Consider the following 26,581-nt stretch of genomic DNA (forward strand, 5'->3'; position numbering starts at 1 on the left):
CAGCAACCCCCGCTGAGCCATGAGCTCCACAGCACAGCCAGAATTTTGTTCCATAGGTCACATCAGATGGCTGGCACACTTGAGCCCTGTTGACAGCTTGTTGTTTACAGTATGTGCAGCCAGCGTGGGGCAGCCACTGCCGATTGAGGCCCTGGTGGGAGGTGGATATGTGTGTGTGTGTGTGTGTGTGTGTGTGTTACATACGGGTTTTGCGGGGAGCAGAGATGAGGCAGTGGCGGCGGAGGTGTAGTGATGTTACCGGGGTTGATGTTGGCGGGGGGTCCGGGGTAGGTTGCTTAGCAGGGAGCCCCTGGCATGAGGCCCAGCAGTCTTTGATGCTCTCTGGTTCTGAGAGAGAGAGAGAGGGAAAGAGGGAGCGGGAGAAAGAAAGACAGAGAGAAGAAAGAAAAAGAAAAAGGTTACCTGTGGATCAGCCAACCTTCAGCACGGGGGGGAGGAGGGGTTGGGGGCAGCGGTAGTGTTGGAGGGTGAGGGGAAGTGGTCTTTGATGTAAGGCCAGGTTGGAGGAGAGCATTGATCGCAGAGGGAGGAAAGGGGGAGAGGATGGTGTGGGTAAAAAAGTGTGTGGATGCACTGAGGATGGCCAGAGCTTGACCACAGCAACATTTCCACCTTTTCAGAGAAGAAGTCTGGGAGCGGCTGCTGAGGATGTTGTAGTGTGGATAAGCTCGAGGAAATGTGTTAACTGTCCATGTATTGATAGTGAAGCTGGGAGTTGGTGGATGAAGTTTAAGAGATCCATCTTTTTCTGCTGCTTGCTGTGAATGTGAAAGTCTTTCATCTCTCTCCCATGAATTTGCAGCAGGAGCATCAGGGAGTTTTACTCCCTCTGTGAGAGTGAGTGTGTGTAAATCTGTGTTCTGTGTATGTAACAGAATGTGTGTTTATGAGCGCATATGTACAGGCATTTTTGAGAGTGAACTCTGTGTGTATTCAGAACCAACAAAGGCAGGATCCTGCTGGGCTGCTGTGTATCCGTAGATCAGAGTTGTGTGTACTTGTGTGTGCGTGTGCATCACTACCTCTCGCACATTCATCGGGACAGCACAGAGGCATAACACCCGCTGGGCTTACCACTCCTCACAATGCACCCCTGCTCCCACAATGCATCAGTGTTTCAAAGCTAAACATCCCGGGAGACTTTGCTCTAACAGTGAGGTCTCTCCTACCAGGAAGTGACACGCCCCCCTGCTGAGACGCAACTCCCACAATGCACCGAGGTATCTCCCGTAGAGATGCACACAGTGGGTTTGCTGCTGTTGGAGGCTGTTGGCATGCATCTGTCAGCCTGCTTGCTAACCGTCGTTCTAAAGAGACGTTCCGCTTGTTCTCTCTGTTGCTAAACTAAACAAAGTGGTTTCATTCTTGAACCAACAGTTTAGGGTCACCAGATTGTAGTGAGGGGCTGACGGCAAGAACAAGAATCCATCCAGTTGCCCTTTGTACATCAGAAAATGTTTTACAGCAACAAGGAGTAACCCAAGGTTGACACACCATGCAGTTTCTCTCCACAGAAATCTGTGATCCTTTGGTCGCTTTGCAAGTGAACAAGTTTCAACTCTGCAGATCTTCTGAGCAGTACTTTAAAGAAAGAGGAGTTAATGATATCCACAAGAATGTGTCATTGAAAGAGGATATGAGGAGGTGGAAACTTATCTGGACCTAAATTTAGATGGCTCTGACTTATTTTGCTGAGCTGTACTCCTTTTGCTTTCACCATTTAACTGGTCTGCACTGCAGCACCCCAGCTGCGTGTGAATAATAACTAGACAAGCAGAGATACTTATTTCCATGAAAGATTTTTATTAGCTGGAATGAATGTTAGAGCCGTGGTGGCTGAATTTTCTATTGAATGTCCGATAGCACATTAACATAACTTAAGCTATAAAACTGATATATTTAGATTAACGCAAACATGATCTTTTCATTAACCTAACCACATAGGTCTTGTGCCTAAACCTAACTAAACTGCCATCATATCACTACAAGGACAAATATCTCACCAAGGTCATATATGTTGAGTTATTTGTATTCAGCTTGTTTAGTTGTTGGGGTATGGGGATGTGTTGTTAATTTGACCATGCTGAAATGTCTGTAATTTGAAATCCAGTCTGAACAAGGAACATAACTTTCAAGCATATTAGGTAGCCTACAGAACCTTAATGCCACTGACACATTCCAGAACCACATTCATTCCCTCACTTCTTCAGTTCCTTCCTCCATCCCTTTTGCACGAGTGAATACACGCCTCTCACCAAATTATAAGCCATTGTTGTTGGTTGAAACTGAACAGAAATGCTAAGAAATGGAAGTGACGGTGGAGACCAGGTGTCATTGTGGAACTGAGATGAGATCAGAGTACAGGCATGGACAGTGGTAATATGATCGGCAAAAAGAAACACAGCCAACAATAGACAGGCAGACAGTCTGCAGGCAGAAACAGTAGCATCTACAGTATGTAAATGAAAGAAGGAATGCAGAGATTTTGGGAGAACATGAACATGATCTCGTGTTTGCATTACAGAACATCAAAATGCATCCTAAATTTTTGTGCCATGTTTTGGTCTTTTTTAGCCATTGTAAGTTTTCATGTATTTTCAGAAAATGTATCCAAATGACAACAGTAAAATATGTCATGCACAAACAATTCATTTCCCAAACAGTGACATGTTAAGTTTATAAAAGTGTACAGCCACAAGACTTAGTGGCAATGTGAATAAAAACTGACAATAATATATTTATATAACATGACATCCTTTATCTGTATCTATTACTGCTTGTCCTTTGCAGGGTTTTAAGGGGGTTGGAGCCTATCATAGCTGCCACTGGGGGAGAGGCGGTTGCACCTGATGTTAAGTTACATGATGTCTAACAATGAGCAGATATCAGATGAACACACAAACTGGCAGAATGTGATCGACCCCTCTCACACACTCAATGGCCGGTCTGCTCCCAGTGTCTATGTGTGGTCACCATACAGGCTATACACAGCCCTTCCAGGGCAAGCTCATTGGTTTTACAGGACTTTTGCTCATATTCCTCAAAGCCTAATTGATTTCGTATTGAGGAACTGCCAAGCAAATCAGAAAATTGCATTCAGTAGCTGAGGTATTAGCCATTTCAGAGTGTTTAAGATGTTTTCAGTGATCGCGCCTTGGCAGAGCTTTCTGCCCTGGAGTGGCTTGTATATAATGGACTGCCATGAAATCATAATTGCGTGTTTATGAACAAACCAGCTGGTTGAAGCAGAGGGTAATTATTTTCCCTGCGTTCTCCTTTCCGCTCACCGCACATTTGTGTCTGATAACGGCCCTGGTGGAAAATAAAGGGTGGGGAGAAGGCAGGAATACCATGTAGAGGAAAGGGAATGTAGTTTGATTCTTTTTGTTTTGTTTTTTTTTTATATATAAATCATTTTTCCACTGCCCTTCTTGTTTTTTCTCAGTGTGTTACAGTATGCCCTCAGAAATACTAAAGTTTGACTTGGGTAGTTTTTCAGTTAAATGCTGCAATAACATGCTTTACAGACTTCCAAGAAGTAACAAACACAACAAGAAAAAGTGCAGTTGGTGAGGATGGCATGATGTTGTGGAAATAATAGACCTGTTCTGTGAACACTGATGAGTGGAGACTAGAGTAGTGTGCATGTCACTAGAGAGGCGTGTGTTCAGTGGACTACAGGCTCCAGTGGCAGTGGATCGTTTCCAGCAGCTGTGACGGAGCTCAAGCACGTGGTCTTTGTCTCCAGTGGACAGTGCACATGAAGCTGAACTGAGACAGAGATAAGAGGGGTTTGGTTTATTGGTACAACTGTAGCCATTCCAGAAACTAATCTAGTTAATTCAAGGCAAAGCAGGTCTAAAGCGAATCTGGAAGTAGGATATTATCCTCAGGGCCAGTGAGAGCTGACCCGCTCAGGCTGGAACACAGCACAGTTATCCTGTCTCATTACCGAAGCCACTGCTCTTACATTTAGCCTCGTTAGCCGCTTCGAATGAACATCCAGCAGCCCACTGGGGATGCTAGGGTTAATTGTGGCTCATGTCAGAACTTGGACCTGGCCAGCTCAATAATGGGCTGCAGTTATTGGCTTGCTGGCTCTGTGTGTGTGTGTGCGTATGCGTCCGTGTGTGATTTTGGTGCTTGCGTATGCACTTGTGCTCTGCCTATCTTCAGGTATTGGCTTTGGTGCTGACCTAGGGCCAGCGCCGCCTCCCCATGCTGTCTGTATTGACAGACGTCAGACTCTAGGGAGGACTCCAAGGTCTGGAGGTCTCCGCACACTGGAGACCCACGCCTCCACACACACCTCCACAAAGACAGAAACATACACAACAATGCACGAGAACATCTTTTGAGGACATGCATGAAAACTCACATTCAGGTTTACATATGCAATTCTGCACCTACACAAACACTCTTGACACCCCCCTCCAACCCCTTCCAGCTCTGTTCATCATCATCAGCCCTTTGGGGGCATCTACCTACCTAGTCATCCATTCATCCATCTATCTATTGACTTTGATAAATTGACCGAAGACACTTCTGACCTCTGCTCTGTGACAGCCCTGCCCCTTGCTAAATCCCACACACCCATTCAATCCACATCAACCCTCTGCTCATCTATAGCTATCACTTAAACGTGACATGGCTGCTTATACAGGACAAGAGCAGCATATCTGCAGGGCAATGACTGATCAAACACATTTAAACTCCGGCCTCGACAATAACCTCATCAACAGCTTTGTAAATAGATCTCCATAACTCACTCGCAGACAAACACTGTAAACAAACACCTACTTGAAGATGCTTATTCATTTATGGAAATCCACTGTCCAAAGTCTTCTTGCCTTAGGTTACATGGTGCACAATCACACCAGGAAGTGACACAAGATACACTTGACTTCTTTCCAGTTTGATGGTACTGGATGCTTGGTGGCATACTGACATCCTCCATTTTGAAGTCTGTAGCTCGCTCTGTTCTCTCAACATTCGGCATTGTCAAACTGATGCTGCATCTTAAAAAAAAGAAGAAAAAAAAGTAAGATACACACAAGAAACAACATCCTTGTATTGAGTTTTTCTCTAAATTAATGAAGAATTGTTAAAAAATAATGAAATATGTCATCCATTACAAGTTACAAGAGTCTGAGGAGATGTCTTCCAGTGTCTTATTTTGTCCAACCAAGAATCCAGAACTCAAAGATATTCAGTTTTTTGGCATAGGTGGCTGCAATAACTATCATTTAAATGTTCACACTGAAGAAGCTGAAACCACTTTTTGACATTTAAGCAATTAAGTATCAAAATTTCTCTGATTTTTTTTTTTCTGTAAATCAACTATGTTATTTATTGACTTTAGTCACTATGGTTTCAGTCAATAGCTTGAATTTTTGCATCAAGTTGAAGTCTGCCCAAAATAACTGCATGAAATTATTTTTTTTCCTACTGATCCCAGTGACTCCACTGAAACGTATTCATTTTGGTCCCAACTTTCGCTGTTGCAGTGCAGGGAAAAGTCTCGGGGAAGAGGTCGGTGCAAACTGGTGCTGAGTGCACTTTGCAGTTTCTCATTTCCTCTACTATAATTTCAGCTTCCCAACCTGTGGAAGGCAGATCGCTAAAGATGTCTGGTGAACAAAGTACGGTCTGCTGGATGAGCTGGACCTTAAACACTGGGATGAAACATAAGAACACATGCATATGAAGTGGGGGTTTTTGGGGGGAATGCATTCATTGCCATTTAAGTTGCCATAAAAACACCAGAACCTTGATGGTACTGGAGCAAGTACGAGTGCTTAAAAAGTCAACTTTAACCTTGTGTTCAAAGCAGAAAAATTCCTTCTCCGGACATTTAAATGTCTAGATCTTTTTTAGTATTGTGTGCCAATAGGAATAATCTCATTTTGTCAGCTTGGTTACATTTGAGTCTGGGATACAGAGGAGCCTGTACAGCCTGTACAGCCCTGCACTGTACTATGTGTCACTCTGGTCCTTGAGCTGTGTGTTATGAACAATAGGCCAGGGAGTCGTACTGGAGAGCAGAGCGGAGAGCTGCCTGTATTTATGACTCTGCTGTTGCCTTAATGCTGCTTAAAACACTCAGCAGGCTTTTTACTTTAATGAGGGCCAGGCCATGCTACAGCACCCTGCTGCAGTGCACTGAGCAGTGCTGTGTGGCAACGGGGTGTGTGCGTGTGTGTCAGTGTCTGTGTGAATAAAAGATATGGCTACATATGAGAATCCATGTGTGCTGGAATGAGCATTAAGGCGTTTGTGTGGTCAGTGTTTATGGCTCTTAAGGAGGGTCTGAAATGTCTGCCTGTAGTTTTAAATGCTACTGGCTTCAGCTGAATAAGACGTCCTGGTGTATGTGTGACACAGTGTGTCTGACTGGGCCTGCGTAGGTGTAAAACCATTGTGCATTTCTTTCTCATTTTCTTACAATATGTTTTCTCAGAATTATCTCTTTTTCTTATCCCACCCACTCACCCGCCCACCCACACAGACTCTCTCTCTCCCTCACTCACACACCACCACCATCTCTGTTGACAGGGTAAATTGTATGAAAAGCTTTTAAGGCAATTAGTGGATTGAGCTGGAGCCTTTCTTCCCATTCGCAGTGTTCATTAGCAGCTCCTCCAGTCTCTGATATTACCATCACTCCAAGCTGGCATCAACACCACTCACTACTTGTGTGTGTACATGTGTGCAGATGTATTTCTGCTATGTGTGTGTTTAACACATCTCCTCGCTGGAGCACAATTTCAAAGCACACAATTGTCAGAAAATAGATCCTTGCCGCCCTGCTGCTCTGACTATTTTAATCCATTTCAATAAGAGCACAAAATCCAAAATCCAATGAGACACACAAAAAAGTCATTATCATTACGGCCGTCATTCCATTTCTTGCTTGATTATTTCTTTATTAGCCATTTATTTTTGCTGAAACATGATCATCTGTCAGCCTCTGTCTCCATTTAGGTTAGGTCCCCATTAGAAATGGGGAGTTTGAGGCTTAAAGGGCTGCGGCAGAGCATCCAGAGTTGTGCTTATGATGATAACACGCCTTGTTGCTGTGTGTTTTATAAACTATATAACACTTGACTAAATGATATGCACATACATAATTTCATCCAAAAAGTCACAGTAACTTTCAGCAATATACATGCTAGTTTTGGTTCGTTTCCAGTTGCTGTTAGCTGGCATTAATTTTCAGAAATGTTGAAAAACAACTTCTTCAGGGCAACTTAAAAATAAATCTGAAAGCACCCAAAAGGCCTTATTCCATTGTGTCTCTTTGTTGTGTCTCATATGTGTGTTCCTTCATAACATGATACCTGTTAACATGGCAAGACACTTTTTATTATTATAATTATTATTAAATTATTTTTTTTTTAATTAGCACCAGTTAAAACTGGTGAGATTCTGTGTTTTTACTGTTATATCATGAAGGATCAGACTTTGGATACACAGACAATACTTGTTAGCAGGATTATTCATTATTGTCTTTTGATATGTTGACAATAAGAAAAACATAGAATATTCATAAATTTATTTTTTGATTTAATAAAGTGAGAAAAGGTATTTTTTAAAGGATATACTGACATGAAGGATTCAACACAGTCTAACCTTATCACTAGTGTGTCAGTGCCCTGCTTACTGATGGCCACTAGGAGGCACATACTATAGAGAGAGAGTGAATAAAAGAGTTATTTTTTAGATCTCTGAGCTATGCTGTGTCTGACATGGATAAGAGAATCCCAAAAAAGATGTAGAAAGCACGGGACACAGAGTTAATAGAGAGTGGTGATCTGTGCTCATGTCCACTGAATATTCATTTCTCAGGTCATTTAACATCCTCAACATATTTTTGTTAAAGTTGGTTACAATCTAAAATACTCCTTGGTGCTCTCCCAAGTAGACTTTGAAAGCAGAGCATCCAATGGTCAGCTCTCCCTCAGGCTTTGCATTATTTTCTGTGACTGTGACAGAAAGAAGACAATACTGTAGATTTCATCACTGATGAGTACATAATCAGTCTCTGTTGTCTTAAATGAATCTAAGAGGAAACAGACTCCACACATCGGAGGTAGCAGAGAATCTGTTTACTAATCCCTGTTCCCACCAGCCTAGTTACAGCAATACTACAGTGAGAACAAGGTCGTAAAGAGGCGCATTGGTGGCTTATCTTAGCTGTGTGCTCTCTCTTCAACCGCAAACGGGATCAGCATGATGAGACACCCCAAGCTTCTAATCTTATATACAGGAACACTAATGGGAAGTCTGAATCTTCCCTCATGTCAATTGAAATACCCAATTTGAGGTATTCAGCAGATGATTCAAATTTTACAAATTCATTCAAGTAATTTTACAGCAAATTTAAATGATAAAAAGGAGTTTTTAGACAAGTTTTTTGTTAGAATTTTCTACAGATGTCTGTTTACTATTTGTCTGCTGTGTGTGTGTGTGTGTGTGTCAGGGAGAGAGTTATGTGGAGCACTACAACGTCACTAGCTTTGAAGAGGGGAGAACCAAAAGCCGTACATTATTGATGAGTGACACACATTGCCAACATAGTCACAAACACACTTGCACATTCAGCTGTACACACAACCTCAGATGTGCCCATTCACACAGACACACACACATGCACACACACACAAATGTTGCATATATTTGGCAGTGATTCTTCCTCCAGCCCTGGAGTATTTAGCGGTTGCTGACATACTTACAGTACCTGCTATACGTTAGGCTTCTAACATCTCACTCTTGGGTCCATCTGGGACTGTCATTGGCCCTGTGTATTACATTATTTAGCAGACAGACTATTTGATCCCGCAGTTAGAGCTGATCTCAGTCCATCATTAATGCCGAATTTGGCTGGAACCAGAGCATGCTTTCAGTGCTCGCACATTACTCGCACACAAACATGCATGTACACACACTCTGCTTACACACACAAATTATGTCCTTGTTATGATCTTCTATGTAAGAGTCCGTAAATTAATCATAATATGTTTATTTCCTCAGTCTAACTGTGCTGGCTTACTTATGGCAACAATTTTCTTCTCCAGCGAATCTTCACAAACCCAATCCAGTGCTGCATTTCTCATAATGTGTCACTTTTTCTGTTTCTCCCTGCAGAGTGAACAGTTATCACTTTTTTCCTCAAATTTTACAGACTCAGAAGAAATACAGAAATAAAAGAAGAGAAGAAAAACATTCTGACACCCATTTTCAGTGAGTTTGATTTGGAGTAATGTAACTGAAACATATTTCTTTTAGAATACTTAACTTTATTTTTTTGTAGATATGTTATATATTTCCCTTTTATTATTTGTAAATATCTATATATATATATATATATATATATATATATGTAGCATATATGCAGAGTGAATGTACATGACTACTGCAATTGTGAAATTTGCCAGGCTGGGATTTATAAAGGATATCTATCTATCTATCTGTTTAAAACAAGGTTCTTGGCTCCGATCTCAGTCTGATTCCAAGTGAACCCTGATACCTTGGATCAGAGCTGTAGGAAATTGAAAACACTTTGTCATTTGCTAATGTAACACAGGACCAAATACTTGTCAAATTCATCCAATGCTGACCCAGAATCTAAAAAAGCGGAAATTATTAAAACTGCTGAATGTTTCTAGCAGTGCATATGACAAACTTTTAACCTCAGTGCTAAGTCTTACTGAAAGATAAGATTCTAACACACTTAACTTTACACCAGGGGCGTCAAAACAAACCAATATTAACAGTGATCTCAAAAAACGTAGTACTGATATTGTGGCCACTGTAATTGCGTAGTGACAGTCTGATATTGTGACATATTTTCACATAGCCTTTTCAGTTCTTGTCAAAGAACTTCATATTTTCAAATGCACTTACTGTTGTTCTGTACTATTGATTCAGCTAAGTGAGTTTCATGTTTATCCAAGCCTTGGAAGTGCTCCAGATACCAGTCACCCAATGTTGAGTATTCCTGCCACCTCTCAACTCCTGTTTTTCCTAAAAAGGATCAATCACACTCAAATGTTGTGCTGCTGGGATGTAATAATCTCACTTTTTAATGAGCTCAAAGGCAGCAAACACTCACTCTTTGTCATGTTGGTCTGGACTGGTGCTCCTTTCTGCTACAGCTCAATAGCTGCTCACCCAGTCAGTGCAGACTGGGGACACATTGTTTTTTATGGAGGCATATTATTGTTTTATTGAGGTCAAGGGTCAAGCACATATGCTCCAGGCTCTGGCTGCAAGTCGATACTGTATAGAATAGCCCAAGGAGCACAGATATTGATTAACGAATATGCGTAAATCTCATGTCGCACCACATCTCTCTCATGCACGCACATGCTTGAACGTAGAAAATAATCACGTGTGTATGTATCCACATGGTGCAAACACACACGTCCATGTCTGTATATAACAGTAGCTAGCAGAGCTGCTGTAGGTAGTGTTATGTGTTGGTGTGTGTCATTGTCTTTGTGGTTACAGACCATTTCCCAATTCATGTTCAGACAGTTAGAGACACAAGAGGTCATAATGGAGTTATTAGTAAGATAAGATCACTTTACATCAGCCCTCCTTCTACACCACCAATATTTGTTTTTTTTAAGGAATTTAAGCCAAATGATACCCACGTTAATAAGCTTTAGAAGCTAAACAACAAACCAAAGCAAATGAGGCCCTGGACTAGATGACTGGTAGTCTGTATCTTGTAATCTTTCAGGGAAATGCATAACAGTTGCTCATGTTAACTTTTATATTTCCACAGGGAAGAAAGTTCAGGCACCAGCTCGGCCTCTTTCAGTGTGACACACAGTGTTATTGTCAGTTTGTCTCAAAATTTAAAGTCATGTAAATCTGAAACATCTCACAATATTACACCTTCAGCTGTAATCAGCAGGAAAAGATATTTCAAGTGTGGCGACTGGGGACTTCAATCAAGTCACGTGTTCATTCACCATTACACTAGAAGAGCATTGCATTAGTTCAGGCAGAGGACCAAAGCTGTTTTCGCGTCACTTGACTGGCATCATTTGCTTGGCTACCAGCTGACTATTAATAACCTGTCGCTGTCACACACTGACGATTATAACGTGACAGTTCACTGTTATTCTGCTGATACTTCCAACATAAGTTTTCTAAAGAGATCTCCTGGAGTCTCTGCTAGTTTCATTAGTTGGATTTAAAGGTGGTTGTTGGCTATAACACTTTGGTTGTATGTTTCCATAGCGTGGGTCTGCTAATCAGTGAAGTTATGTGAAGTTTTGAAACAGAAGGAAGAAGTTATTAAACATCACAATCTCTGTGATCCACCCGAAAAGCAGATTGTGGATCTCTTTCAAGATTGATCTCCATCTCAAATCAACATATTGCCTCCCCTCATACCTCAAACAATGGTAAACGTATGTAAATAATGTATTATGTAAATCATGCAAAACATGTATTTACCCTATATGGACAAAAGTATTGGGGCACCTGACAATTGCACCAACAGGGACTTTAATAACATCACATAATACACAGGCAGCTTTGCAGCTGTAACAGCTTCCACTCTTCTGGGAAGGCTTTCCACAGAGATTTTGGAGTGTTTCTGTGGGAATGTTTGCCCATTCATGCAGTAGAACATTTGTGAGGTCACACACTGATGTTGGACCAAAAGGTCTGGCTCACAATCTCCATTCCAGTTTATCCCAAAGGGATTTGATGGAGTCGAGGTCAGGGTTCTGTGTGGGCCAGTCAAGTTCGTCCACACCAAACTCATCCAACCATGTCTTTATGGACCTTCTTTGTGCCATGGGGCACAGTCATGCTGGAATAGAAAAAGACCTTCCCCAAACTGCTGCCACAAAGTTGGAAGCATAGCATTGTCCAGAATGTCTTGGTATGCTGAAGCATTAAGATTTCCCTTCAGTGGAAGTAAGGGGCTCAGCCCGACCCTTGAAAAGTATATATATATATGTAATTAGTATTTGTTTCATATATTGATCTGAGGAAGGTTAGTTTTTTACCAGAATTTTTTTTGTTTTAAGGAATTGGTTATAATTTGTTGAACTGCATTGGCAGGAGGATCAGTGCTTAGCGTCTGTTAGTCCTCCAAAGAATCCAAGAGAAACTAGAAGACTCTGTCGCAAATGTCTCTTACACCACTTTTATTTATCCACCAATGTGGCTGGTAGGTTGAGCAAATTCACTCACCACTACACAAAATCACCCGCATTCGGCTGGTGGCAGGTGCTAATTTCTAACCTTGGTTAGAGTCTCCCCAGCCAGTGTTTTCTTTTTTTTGTTTTTTTTTTCTCTTGCTGCTTTTAGTCTTCAGGTGAAGTTTGCATGACATTTGAGTCACAGGCTGTAGGTACATCATGATATATTTGGTAAATCTGTTTCCACTGCATTTTCTTAATACAACTTGTCCACATCAGCTAAAAGTAACAACTTGTTTGTGATTTGTTGTTTAATATTTGCACAAATTTCTGTGATTTTATGTCATAAAGATTTATTGTTTGTTGAAATACAAGCCCAAATTTGTCTCGAGTGGTCAAAAGTAAAGCAAAACAACTGACATTAAAGTAAATTCCTTATATGGGCTTACACAGATAACAGCAGGAGATAAAGAAAACTCACTAAGACTGATATGATCCTTTAATCCTTTACCCTCAGCTGTAGCCCTTGCCCCATAGCAAGGACAAAATCCCTCTCTTCCTCTCTATCTTTTCACTTCCTATCAACATGATGACATTGTGTGTGTGCGTGTGTGTGTGTGTGTTACACAACTGTACCTCTCCTCTTGACTTACTGAAAAAGGAGACTGACTTCTGAGGGCCCTGTGGTGCGTCTGAAGTCCTCTAAGCTGCTGACCTCCTCACATCCAGAGCAGCTTGGTGGATGAGACGCTTTTGGACTCTCTCTCTCTCTCTCTCTCTCTCTCTCTCTCTCCCTGTCTCTGTCTGTCTCTTTACCCTTTTGTTTCAATACAAGACTGAAACGAGCATTGTGGAGGGTGTTTAATGCCCCTCGCTCCCCGTCTTTGTCTTTTGCTCTTTTTATCGTCTGCCTATCTCTCACTCTCTCTTGCTGTCACCCATCTCACTAAACCAGGGTGACATGACCAGTCCTGGGTTGCTATGGTGACAGTCCCACTGGTATGGCAGCAGTGGCGATGGCGGCATTCATCGGGTCTGTGTATGTGCTTGCATGTGTGTATTTCTGTGTGAGTTGCAGTGATGTGCATGCTCACGTGTGTTCATAATCCTGTGAATGTGTGTATAGGAGGCAGTCTGTCTGAGTTGAGGTGTATGTATGTGTGTGTGTGTGTGTGTGTGTGTGTGTGTGTGTGTGTGTGTGTGTGTGCAGGCGTGTTGCATTGCGGCCTCCTGCAGATGTTCCCTGGCCCCAGTGCCTCCTGCCAGCTGCTCCGCCCCCAGAACACACATAAACACACACGCACACACACACACGCACACACACACACTCCTCTTAATTAAGAGCCCTGTGCCATGGTGGGCGACTCAACGGGGGCGCAGTGGCACACACTCGCCACATATATACACACACATACTCACTCACACACCAGAAGTGCTCACCACAGTGTGTCTATTACCTGTTTTCTGTGAGTGTGTGTGTGTGTGTGTGTGTACATGTGTTGAGGGGAGATGAGCCAATGGTGTTGCCCTTGAAGCCCTGTGGTCGCAATAGTGGTGGTGCTGGTAGGTAAACAAGCAGCTAATCAGGCCTGTGTGTCTAATCCACACAGTCCACCAGGCACCACAGGCAGCGTTACTGACACTAACAGACTCTCTCTGTCTGTTCAGCGGGTGTTGAGAGGAGGACTGGAAGGAGTAAGAGCAGGAGAAGCAGCCAGGATTTGGTTGGAGATGAGGGCAAGAGAAAGGAAGAGGGAGAAGTGGAAAGTGCAGGTGGAACTGCCAAAATCGATGGAGGAGGGAGTGGGAATATTGAGATTAGTTCCAGTTAGTTAGTTAGTTAGTTAGTTCCAGTCAGTAAGGAGGACAAACACATCTGGAGAGACAATGGCACATGAGGCGTAGTTATGTGCAGCACTTGTGCTTTGTTATCATATCATACACCACAGATGGGTAGTGTTTCTCTCCTGAAACAACCTGCCTCAACTGATTGCAGTTTGAATGTCTGATTACAAAAAAAATATTAGAAAACTGTCAAAATTTCACTGGCTATCCAAAGTATTGCAGGAAGAGACAGGTACAGAACAGAGTCTTACTGAAAAATAAAAAATGTTTTTAGGAACACATAGTAGCCTCGTAACCTGGGTTTGAACATGGCCACTTGAAAGACATGAATCACATGAATAATCTGTTGTTATAACAGACACAACAGCCCATGTATAAGATGAGTAGATACAGTAGAGGATATCATAAAGTTATTTTAGTTAATTTAGGAAATAATGTGATTAATGACACAAAACATATTCATTAAGAAATACTGGGCAAATAAATCGTCCCTTTGGATCTTTAAACTTTCTCTTTAAATTATCCACCCGTAATTACTGCACAACCTGAACATATCACACCTGCTGCTGCTGCCATGTGTGATGTCTGTCATGACTTTGTGTGTGTGTGTGTGTGTACAGTAGAATATAAAAGCCAATTTCTGTGTGTAGAGTAAAAGATATGTTGACAACATTAACTTACACTGAAGAAGAAAAACATGGAATGTGTATGCATATGAAGGCATTACTGTGCTACAGCCCTGCTAATAGAAACTCACCTGTAATTCATATTTTGGCGAGGGGCTTTTTAAGTAGAATGTTAAATGTGCAGTGTCCTTAAATTGATCCTCTCCTTGTTTTCTCCTTCTCTTCCTTAATGTTTGTCTCAGTCTCATGTAGATTTATTGTCACTTAGTCCTGCTGCTCTTCATGGTCCTTATTATCTCATTCTTTTTTCCTCACCCATCCCTCTGTTTCTGCTCTCTCTCTCCATCATTGTCTTCCCTCTCCTTCTCTCTCTCTCTATCCCTCCTCTGCCCTGTCATCTCCTCTCCTCTTCCTCCTAACACACCCGAACACGACAGCACACCACGGATAGTTAATAATTCTCTAATTTCCGCTCTTCACGGCGCGTAGAAGGTGTCGCAGATAACCTGATTTATCAGACGGCTATTAGAATGTGAATCAGGGGTATTAAAGCAATGGACATTAACGTGCACAATGTTTAAACAACGCCATGGGACTAATGGATTTCAAAATGAATTTGTCAACACCGTTCTCCGTGAATATAATTAGTCAAATGAGAGCAAAGCAGTGGAGGAGACCAGAGGAGGAGTTGGGAGGTAGTTTAGAAGGAAGAAAAGGAAGCCACTGCAGCAGGGAGCTATGAGAAATAGGTGGAAAAACATACGCTAGTTTCTGTGTTGCTGATGGAGGTGAGTGGGGTTACCGGAGAATATGTCAAATACTGAGCAAAAATCACCTCTTTTTCACCAAGGACACTTCATTTTTTGGATAATAAACAACTTTTTCAACATGCTGAACATCACCACCAGCAGTATCATTAAGTTTTGGCACTGACCTGTACTTTAATTTTTTACGATATACAGCGTCTCAATAAATGAATAGTTAGAAGCAGAAGCAGGAGAGTGGATAATAGTTTTTTAGCTGAAGTCAGTATCTGAGATACTTGTACACATAACAAATTAAACACAGGAGCACTGCAGGAAGAAAATGGTTAATAGATTACAAGTAAAGTAATTATTGCAAGTCTTTGTTTTCACCCCTGCTAGTTTGGTAAATGTTCCGTCAGCAGAACATCTTAAAGGATAAGGCTGGTGATATATATATATATATTTTTTTATTGTCAGCCTTTCTAACTAAAAGTCTAAAATGAACCATGAGCTGATCTGACATGTTTCTTCATTACATGAACACACTGTAGGTTCTTTTGGCACTTTGTTTTGCTGCTGTTAAAAAAAGAGATGAAACTATATGTGTGAGCTGTTTTCAAATATTTATGTCCTCAATTGGAAATAATGGGCTCCAACCTGAGAGCTACAGGCATTGTAGGGAGGTTGGAAAGTATAGAGTAAATTATATAGAATTATCAGCCTTAGTCCCTTTAAAAAAAAAAAAACTACTGTATTAACGTGAAATTTGGTGGAGAGGTGGGATTTGATCCAGGAAACCTATTTTCTCCTTACCTCTGTTGGTGTCTAGTGATGTTGATAGTTAAGGTTTTATTTGTTCCAGGTTTTCGAGATTGTCTCTGAGATTTCTGCCTCCACCCCAACAGAATGGAGGTGATAAGAATTCACAGTGCTGGAAATGCTGAGATCTTAAAAACATTCAACAACAACACCTCTCTAAAGAAACAGCGTCTCAGTTACTCAAAATAATCCACAGACATTGCTAGGAACAATTTACACTGGGACTTTCTTCAGTAAAACTGTTCATAATGAATCTGTGAAATAACCAGTAACAAGGACGTTGTTTCTAGAAAGTTGTTGAAGTTTTTGTAATGTACTAACAATAATAATAATAACTAATAATGCATCCCAAGTGAAATGTAAATCACTTTAACTATGGGTGCAAAAATGCCAAAGGCAGATACATCAAAATTTGAAGATAAAATCAAAACAAACTGCATGACTAGGTGTCATAGAAGTGGATTTAAATCATCTATGTTTTTGTAATTTGGACAAACTGACCCTTTAAACTTTAGCAATTTGAACCCATAATCTCTGAATTATATTTGCAGCATCAAACGAATGGACTGATGTGTCAGCTTCCATCGCCGCACACCTCTCTGTCAGGAAAGGTGTGTCCAAGCAGTCACATCTTCAGTTAGCTTCCAGTTGTTTTCTTCTATAAGCATACTGAATGCATGTTTACAGTGTTGTTATAGTTGGGTTTCACTGCTGTACATGAAGCCCTTCCAAACTGTATTTTTTTTTCTTTTTTTTTTGTTGTTGTCAATGGCAGATCAAATCAACCATTAGATACAAATTTTAAGTCACTTCCCAATAAATAGAGGCCTTAACACATACACAAGTGTCAAAGCCACATCGAGTGGACAGTGCCGATTAACTCCATGTACTCTGACCGTCTTCGTGTTTTGCTTTTACCCCACTGGCTCTACCGCACGGCTTAAGTTGTCCAATCGTTAGCCTTACTGATCGGTCTTCCCTCAGTTGTGTCGGGATGATTCTACTGTATGTCTTCTCTCCTGCTGTACAGATTCGCATTTTTATTGAGTAACAAGAAATTTCCAGTGACAGAAAATATTTAACTTGCACGTAAAATTTTGGCTGTGAATTTCAGAAGTAATAACAGTAATGTAACAAATGAAAGCACGCTGAAACCCACACAGCACATAAAAACAGACGTTTCTCTAAAGTGTAGATCTCCACTGAAGGAAGAGCTGCGATGAACTTAAGTCCCAGCTCACACACACACACATCCGCACACACACTCAAGCTTCCTCTGCCACCTCTAGCTTCATGTCTGGGTCCACCGCAGGAGGAGCGCCGGTCGCTGGGCAGACAGGGCAGCGGGGTGTGGTGAGGGGGCGGCCAATGCGTGCCGTTTGAATACTAATGTTCCACTTTAGACGTCAACCTCTTCTCCATCCTCACATCTTCCCTGCTCTGTCCCCATCACTCCCTGCATCTTTTTCTTTACTGTCATTTTTCCTCAGTTTCTTCTCATTTCTCTCATCTTTTTTTCTCACCTCCCCCCCTCTACTCTGTGCAGTCTTTTTCTCCCTCTCTCTTCTTCCTCCAACTTGTCTTCTGTGTCTTCTCACTCCTGTCCTCTTCTTCTTCTTTTCTCCTCATGCCAGGCTTTCCATCACCCACGCTCCCTCTTCATCCTTCCAAGTCAGTCCTTCCACTCATCAAGCTCTCCCTAAGATCTCTCTCTCTCTCACACACACACACACACACACTCTCTCTCTCACTCACTTTTTAAAGCCACACATGCACACACAGAGACACATCCTTGACAAAGCCAGCTAATTACAGGCAAGTGTCCACTCCAGCCCTTCTTAAATACCGAGCTGATTAATGAGACGGAGGTGTAGGGCCAGGAAGTCTCACCCCCAGCGGGTGATGATGCACACCCCTGTCTCTCTGCAGCTCTCTCTCTCTCTCGCACACTCAAACACACACACACACACATACACACACCTTTCTTTCCTTTTTTTCTCGCTTGCAAACACAAATTATCAGCCCTGTACAGCTTCATTAAAGAAATACAGTTTCTTTATGACTTACCTCCTCCCTTGTGTGTCTTAGTCTGTCGGTAGCAGCCTGTTGACTTTTGCTGTTTTACGTACAGTAACTCCTGCAAAGGAGAGCTAAGCAGCAAGAGCTGGCCGGGGGGGGGGGGCATGTGTAGTGAGGGCCTCCTCTGAAGTGAGCTCAGCTCATTTTCTGAGAGGCGACTCAGGCACGACTCACCATCGGCTCAGAATGGCCTCCAACACATCTCTGTGTCTGATTTGTGTGTGTGTTTGACCCTGAGGACCAGCGTGAATGCTGCCGGAGCAAGGAGATAGAGTGCAGCTGCTGCCTCTGAATGCTGACACACATGCAGAGCAGCAAACATGCAAACACACATACACACACACACCTGCACAAGCACAATCTAGAATGGGTCAGCCAGGTTCAAAGCATTTGTATTCATGGAAGGTTTTGCATTGGCTTCACCACCTACAGTGTTTCATCTAACTGTGGGACGTGGCTTTCTGCTTTCACACTCAGAAGACCTTGGACAGTGTTGGAGTGTGTTTATGGCTGTATTTATGGCAGTATGGTGCCACCTGAGTGAATGTAGACTGACTCAATGTGTTCTTCCACTCAGATCATACTTGTAAATACATAAAGGCACAGTGTTTTGCTGCTCATATTAACCCCTGTGACACATGAGTTCTGAGCGTACACGTGCTCATGCTGTGCACATGTCAGTCCTGATCCAAATATACACCTGTACAGTAGGGTTGTCACAACACCAGAATTTTAACATCTGATACAATTCTAGTGTCAAAAAATGAAATAATTCCTTGTTCAATAACACGAAAAAATGATCTTTTTTGTGTTTGTTTTTTTTCATAGGTTTTGTACCTTTGATACCATCATTTAAACTAGTGATATTGAAAAGGTATCAATACAGTCAACCTTACTGTGACAAGAACATGCAGATGCATGCATGTGCAGTATATGCCAAGCCATTCAGATCATCCATGGGTTGGCAATGACGTCATACGTTCAGTACCCTACGAAATGTACTGTTCATTTGAACTATAATTGAGAATCGTTAGTTAGTTCTGTCAACTGCTTTGACAAATGCCAATCAGGATTTCTACCCATCATTTTACTGAAACAGTTTCTAAGTTTTTAAATTTCAAAAATGAACATCATTCTATTTGATCTCACTACAGCTATTCACGCAGTTGTAAACACAGCTTTGGAAAACTGGGCTGAACTCCTGAGCACTATCCTGTCCAAGTCCAAGTTTCAAGAGAGGATATTTGAATCTCTATTAGCAATCATATTTCCAAGCGTGCCAACATGATGTGTCGAGTACCACAACCGTCAATACAACGGCCCCCTTCTGTTCATCCTATACATGCTGCCTGAAGCCTGAATTTTCAGAGTAGTAACATTAATTGCTATATTTATGTGAACAGTGCTTTAATCTGCATTTCTCGACTGTCCTGCCCACACTCTATCAGTTTATTTGGCAAGTTAATGGCAGGATTTACTAAAATGATGTCTTGCTAAATAAAGACAAAGCTGAGGTACTCAGGTGTGTTTGCATAATAAAAAACAGAAAAATCAGTGTACATCTTTAAAAACTGTGGGTGAATTTTGGGTGTTGTCGATCGGGCGGCAGTCAAAGGTGGAGGCCTTGGCTGTCTGATTCCTGGTTGTTGAAGCTAGCTTTTGTCTTAGACTCATATTTAAAATCAAATTAAAATTAATTTAAAATTAGATGTCAAATTAAATTCAAATTGAATTTATATTAAATCAGTTAGCATAAGTTTTTTTTTTATCATATATAGGACTATAGAACTGAAAATGTCCAAATGCTGTTGTTAAGGTTAGTCTTTAGCATTTTAGACAAGCATGTTCGATTACTGTCATACTCTGTTTTTGGCTCTACTAAGGTAAGCTCTGACAGAATCCCAGCTTGTCCAAAATGCAGCTGCCGGAAATCTAACCAAAGATCAAAGAAACATGAACAAATTAGACCCCAGCTAAAGTGCATTACCAGTAAGTCAGAAAATCGATTTTAAAATACTACTAGCAGTGCACAACTTGCTTACTGGACTACGTGCAAATTCAAATTCCACACTTGTAACTTTGTACCATGTTGAGCCACTTTGACATTAATTCCCATAGATGTCTGCATCACAAATGGAAAAGTGATGGTGTCACCTTTAAAATGCTGACATGACATGTGATTGTCATCATGTCTGACCGACACACACAGAGGTGAAAGAACATTCTTGCACACTGAGGTGCCTTTAAACGAAGATGAACTCTATAGAACAGTCTCCTTTGCCTCATGCAAACAAGCAGTTCTTTTCACATAACAGCAAAGATGTCCTTTCCAAGAGGAGTTTTAATTGCATATTCAGGTTTAAACTCCTGCCTTTAAAAGCTTGAAAAGTTCTCCCTGATTGGTGAGTCAGACTTGCTTACTGTGTTGTTCACTGTGATATGTGCAGGGAAACATTAAATAGCTGGTTCAAATTTCCTCACCTACCCTTATTTGTATCTAACAATTGGGTCATAAAAAGCATGTTTTATGACTCAGACCAGCCTAAGCAAAGATGATGATGAGGATGGGTCACATGCATTATCGATTGTTCACAGGATTGTTTTTTCCTTAAACGTTGGTGGTTTGCACATAAATACATAAATATTCTCTTGTAGCATCATAGATAGCTGAAGAAAAAGACAAAAATTGGAGCAAAAGTGAGTGACTGATCAGAGTTGGAGCAGAGGACGTGGGAGAGTCTCCTGGTTTCACTGATGATGAAGTTTGGGGGATTAAAAAAGGAAAACACATCAGCATGAGTGGGAATTTGTAAAAGATATCTGACATCTGACAGAACTCTTTAATGAGTCACTTGAATTCCATATGAAGACATCATGTTTGCCCATAGTGTAGTATCACTCAACACACTTCAAACTTTAAATCAGAGTGCTCAGATCCTACTCAGCATCCTCACTTGGCCTCATGCTCATGGTGAAAATCCAACTTGGCTCAGGCAAGAAGGAAAGTTGGCCAGAGAGCTCTTTCTCTTGTTCCCTTGAGAACAAGAAACTGAAAATCAATAAAAAACCTCACAAGTTTGTGATTATTGGAAACATTCAGTAGCAACTGGTACTACATTTTCTACCCTTTTCTTACCAAACCACAGAAACTGCACAAAGCAACAAAAGGCAGTAGTTCGACAAAATCTTAACTCTCAGTGGACCGCGTTTTCACAGTTTGAGTTTTGTTTTTTTTGTTTGTTTGTTTGTGTTTTTCTTTTTTTGCTTACTTTGCTTACTGATAAAGATCATGCGATACAGTTGAAGGCCGTTGAGAGAATGGAACTTCAACACTCATAAAGTTATAGCTTTTTATCTCATGACCACCACCTGACCACCACTATAACCGTCTGTATTTTCAAGTAGAAATACATTTCAGCAGTCACAGTTATTCACCAACAGAAATGCTTATGCAAAATTTGTGCATTAGCTGTTTTGCGCTTTGTTAGACTGTTAATGGCTGTTAGCTAGGTCCTTTCTTGTTTCGAGGTGAAGCTTTTCGCTGGCAGGTGAAAAGAAGCAGCTGGCGACACAGTTTGTCTTGAAGATGGCACATGGCTGTCAACAAACTTCTGCACCATCTAAACCAGCTGTGGATCGGGAATTCAGCCTGTGAAGTACTAAACAAAAGCAGCAAAGGAGGAAGTCTGTCTGGGGCAGGAAAACCCAAAGTGGTGGATGAGGAGAGAATAAGGCATCAGAGGTTATGTAGCAGGTTGACCTGGCATCTCGTGGCATAGCATGGCACAGCATGGCAAGCTCCAATGAGGCTTCACCCACACATGGTTCCATCCCGTCTAGCTCAAGACAATCAGGCGTCAACGGCAAAACCGACTGCAGGTTACCATGACAACCTGGAGGCACTGCCTGCATGGGACAAAGGCTGGCAGGTCCCATGTGTGTGTGTGATTGAGAGAGAGAGAGAGAGTGAGTGATGTGTGGCAGAGCAGGCACGGCCCTCCTGGGGCCCTCATTCGTTTGTGTCTCGCTGAGACCACAGGAGCCCTGATGCAGCAGAGATGGAGGAGGAGGTGGTGGCGGCTGGGGTGACGAGAAGGAGAGGATAAGGAGGGGGCAAGTGAAAGAAAGGCAACTGATGTGGAAAGAGAGGATGACAAAAAGATACATGAAAAGGTGAAGCGTGAAGGAAAGAATACGAAATTTTAAAAAAATGGCAAATTGAATACATAGAAATTTGAGACATTATTCTGTGCCCATTTGTTCATTCACTCATCCATCAGTCACCTCGTACAGCAAAGCCCGAAGCTTGGCACAGCTTGCTATAAAAATTAGATTTCACTGTTACATTTTGGCAAATTAATTACACCAATTAGTAGGGCACTCAACATTTTCTTGGTTTTAATAACCTGTCTACCACACTGTAAGTTCAAGTGACTTGAAACAGCTCCTACTTGGCTTCACAGAAAATAATGAAACAATGACTGCACTTAGACATGGTCTGATTGCACCACTTTACTGCACCAAAGTATTTTTTTCCTCGTACATTTTTTGTCAAGAATACTCAAAATCTTTTGTTTCCTCCTAGCATCAACTATTCAGATTAGAATTTGATTTTTGGCTAATTTATAACGTTTTCTTTGTCTTTTTCTTTCTCTTAATTTTCAGGTGTAGATCACGGAAACAAGGACCTGAAGAAAAACTTTGTAAGTAAACTTAAAATGTGGTTTTTGAACAAGAACTGATCTCTACTAAATCATATTTAAACTGTGCAGTAAAATATTTTCATTCTAGTTATGTCATATACACTAGCTCTCTGTAATGTAATTTCTTATTGAGTTTTTATGAGGTTTTTTAACAGTACTGTTTGGATACACAAGCTTACTTTAATTGTCATTAGACAGAAATCTGAGTATTGACTTTCTCTTTAACTTCCCAACTTCTGTATGACTTACAACCTGAGGCAATAAAATGTTCATATAGTGATAAAGCTGTATCATTCTGTTAGGGATAGCCATAAAGCATATGTGGAGTGGCAGTGTTGTTTGCTCCTGCCTTGTCGTATGTAATCCTATAGGCAGTTTGAAGCACACAGGCCAACTTGTACTTTGTCAGAGCAGATTGTCTGGCATGGATAAGCCTGGCTGGAGAGAGAGAGAGAGAGATACATAATTGCTCTTGTACCATTTGCTGCCAAGACATCCTCCTCCCGTTATGCCTATATACTCTGGGAAACAAGTCATTCAAACATGTTCACTTTTATGAGACACACATAAACCACTCAGAGACACACACGCAGTCACAGACGTCTCCTCAGTGACAGTGATTCCCTTCAGTCAGAAGAGACATGTTGACAGACTAATTCAAGTGGCAGTATCAAGAGTCTTTCACGGGATTCCTTCATTTCCTGTTACATGACTCTGATGTTTTTGTGTTGAGAGTCACATTGTGTTACATTGTGTTCCATTTGTTTTCTGTCTGGATTGCAGGAAGCCCTCGCGAGTTTTGACCTGTGTGCTTCACACAGTCTGTCTCATGATCCCATGCCTGTCCGAAATGAAGAGAATAGGTACCGACTGTTGGGCTATGTTTCTTGTCTCGGGAGAGTCAATAAACGGACCAATTTAATTAGCTTTTTTTTTAAAACCAAAAAAGCACAAGAGAGAAAGAGAAATGAATTAAACAGTATACGTTTCTGCTCTAGTGTGAGCACATCCGGACTAACTAGCTTACAGGAGGAACATAACATGACGCTACAAAAGGAGCATTTCATTAGCTAACTTCACTTTATGGGCTTACAGATTAAAAACATTTTGAAATCCCTATTAATGATAACACATCCACTGTGTAGTTTTTCCTCAGCCTGTGGAAGCTGGTTGACTATTTAGGCTAACATTAGTAGTTTTGTCCTGTTCCTTATTTGATTTGGGGTGTTTTACATTCAAGCAACAAACAATAAATCATAAATCTAACCTGTCATACTTGCATAAGTATGCTTGCCCACCCAGCTGTGTGAGTATGCTTTGAGTTTGCAGGAATTATAAGGTGGCTTCACACGTGGTTATGACAGATACATGAGGGTCCTTCCACAAAATAATGCAGATCATAATTATTTAAAACATAGTAAATTAAAAGCAGATTATAGTGAGATTTCTCCTTTGAACTAGTGTCAAAAAGTCAGTTATCAAGACACAGAGATGTCTGTAATTTGCTTTTGCCAAAATTGACTCCTCCAATGTGAGAAACAGACATTTAAAGATCTACTTACTATTTACTGCAATAGTTTGCATACATATTCAAAATACTGTCAAAAATTCTATCAGGTCTGTCAGCCCACACAGCCACTTCAGGAAGTTTGGCATAGGACTGGACCTTTGTGCAAAGTTTGTTTTGTTTTCACACATGGGGACTACTTTACTAGTAGGAAGAAGAACAAGAAGAAGAAGTAGATGATGATGATGATGATGATGATGATGATTCCAAAAGAGTCCTTATCTGGTTCTTCACTGGAATGCAGAATCACTGCTATTTCTCTATTTCCATGTTTTCTGCTTGAATCATCAACTAAGACATGTTTTATAGGATTTCTGCCACTTGTGCGAGAACAGAAAGCTTAACAGGCTTAGCAATAGTAAATATGGATGAATAAGGGCTAAGCAAACAGTCTATTAGTTAACTCACTGAAGGATCATGTGCTCACGATGTAATAACACACAATTATGTCATAGTAAATATGTTAAACACCTTTAGAAAATGTAGCAGTATCAAACAGCTACATGCATGAGGTTTCAAGCTAAGAAATGTCACAGTGTATTCAGTGCTGTGTTTGAACAGGAAATCAGTTGCAGAAAGCTTTAATTGTTTTGAACTGCAGTTTCCAATATCTTGATGTTCATCTGCACCAGTCTTCAAATCAGGGTGTACTCTACGTAATTGTCAGTCCAGGCTTAATTAGCTGTGAAGTCAGGTCAACACATCCAAAAAAAGAAAACCCAAATTTTTGCATATTCAGTCTTAGTGTGTGGCTAACGTATTATCGCCCCTGCATTTCAGTCATGGTACCCGATGTGCAGGGGAGGTTGCCATGGAGGCCAACAACTCCTACTGCGGTGTGGGCATCGCCTTCAATGCCAGGATCGGAGGTGAGGAAAACAATGCAGCCTTATCAAGACAGTGGGAGGCAGTGCATTGTGGGTGTACTGCAGTGGCCAAGACTATGGCATGGCATTTTCAAAGCAACAAAGTAAGACACACATCTTTTCAGTTATTGTGTTATAATATAAAAACACTTATTTCAACTGAAATCTGGACGATAAATAACGTAAACATTATCTTCAACAATAACGAGATGTTTTTGTGAGGAACAGCATGGCTTTCTCACTTATGCAAGACCTATAAACAGCCACATGACAGATTATTTCTCATATTTCAGTTCTTGTAGGAAATAAAACGAGGTTTGTGAAAGGATGCTTTGGACCCAGCCACATTTAACTTTGCCTCAGACCCCTGCTGAAAAAAATGAGCTAAATTAATTGAAAAATAAATGATTCAGACTCACATTTTTGCCCAACATTCTGCAGTGAGTCCCAGACCAGGAAAAACAAACAAACAAACAAAAAAATGATGTCCTGCACAGCACAAGATATAAAATATTTGTTATTTTATTTTGAGAGAGGCTTACCTGGCTCTTTGTTGCTGAACTTCACCTGAACATCAACTCATCAACTGTTCAATAAACCTATAGATTTTTTAGAGAAGGTGTGATGTCATATGCCTGAATAAAAGATGGACTTTTGGTTTAAGTGATCAGAAAAATGTATAGAAAAAGACTGAGAGAGATTTTAACATATAAATATTCATCTTGCAGATATTGTGCATTTTGTATGTAGGTATAGCTTTGGGTTTGTGTGAATGCAGCAGACTACACAGTGACTGGTTGCTACCAAGCCGTGCTGACCCTATTTAACAGCTCATTTTTAGTGGGAGCTTCAGTAATGGCTTTTTTAGTGTTGGTTGTAACATTGCCAGGGATGAATGAACTGAATACACAAGATGGCCCCTTTTCTGTTGTGAAATCAAAGATTTATATAGGATACACTAAGAGAGCTATAAACAACTGCACTCAGATCTGTGTGCTTCAGAACCAATTTCATACAGTGGTGTCATCAGCATGAAACATGCAGTATGAGAAGAGGAATCTCTCGGTTGACCTCTGACATTTGAACTCTGCTCTGTGAGCTTTAACCCTTGACCCTTCCTCATTTGTCAGGGGCTGATGAGA

General features: G+C 41.1%; 1 protein-coding gene across 1 annotated transcript in view; it reads left to right on the forward strand.

Annotated features, from left to right (window-relative positions):
* LOC124065158 (proprotein convertase subtilisin/kexin type 4-like) overlaps positions 1 to 26,581 on the forward strand; it is a 163,381-nt gene that overhangs the window by 68,708 nt on the left and 68,092 nt on the right. The window contains exons 7-9 of the mRNA XM_046400308.1: positions 22,969 to 23,006; positions 23,790 to 23,869; positions 25,354 to 25,442. Coding sequence (XP_046256264.1) covers positions 22,969 to 23,006; positions 23,790 to 23,869; positions 25,354 to 25,442 — 207 coding nt within the window. The remainder of the gene's footprint in view (positions 1 to 22,968; positions 23,007 to 23,789; positions 23,870 to 25,353; positions 25,443 to 26,581) is intronic.

Source organism: Scatophagus argus, chromosome 9 (genome assembly GCF_020382885.2).
Source record: "Scatophagus argus isolate fScaArg1 chromosome 9, fScaArg1.pri, whole genome shotgun sequence".
Classification (NCBI taxonomy): domain Eukaryota; kingdom Metazoa; phylum Chordata; class Actinopteri; family Scatophagidae; genus Scatophagus; species Scatophagus argus.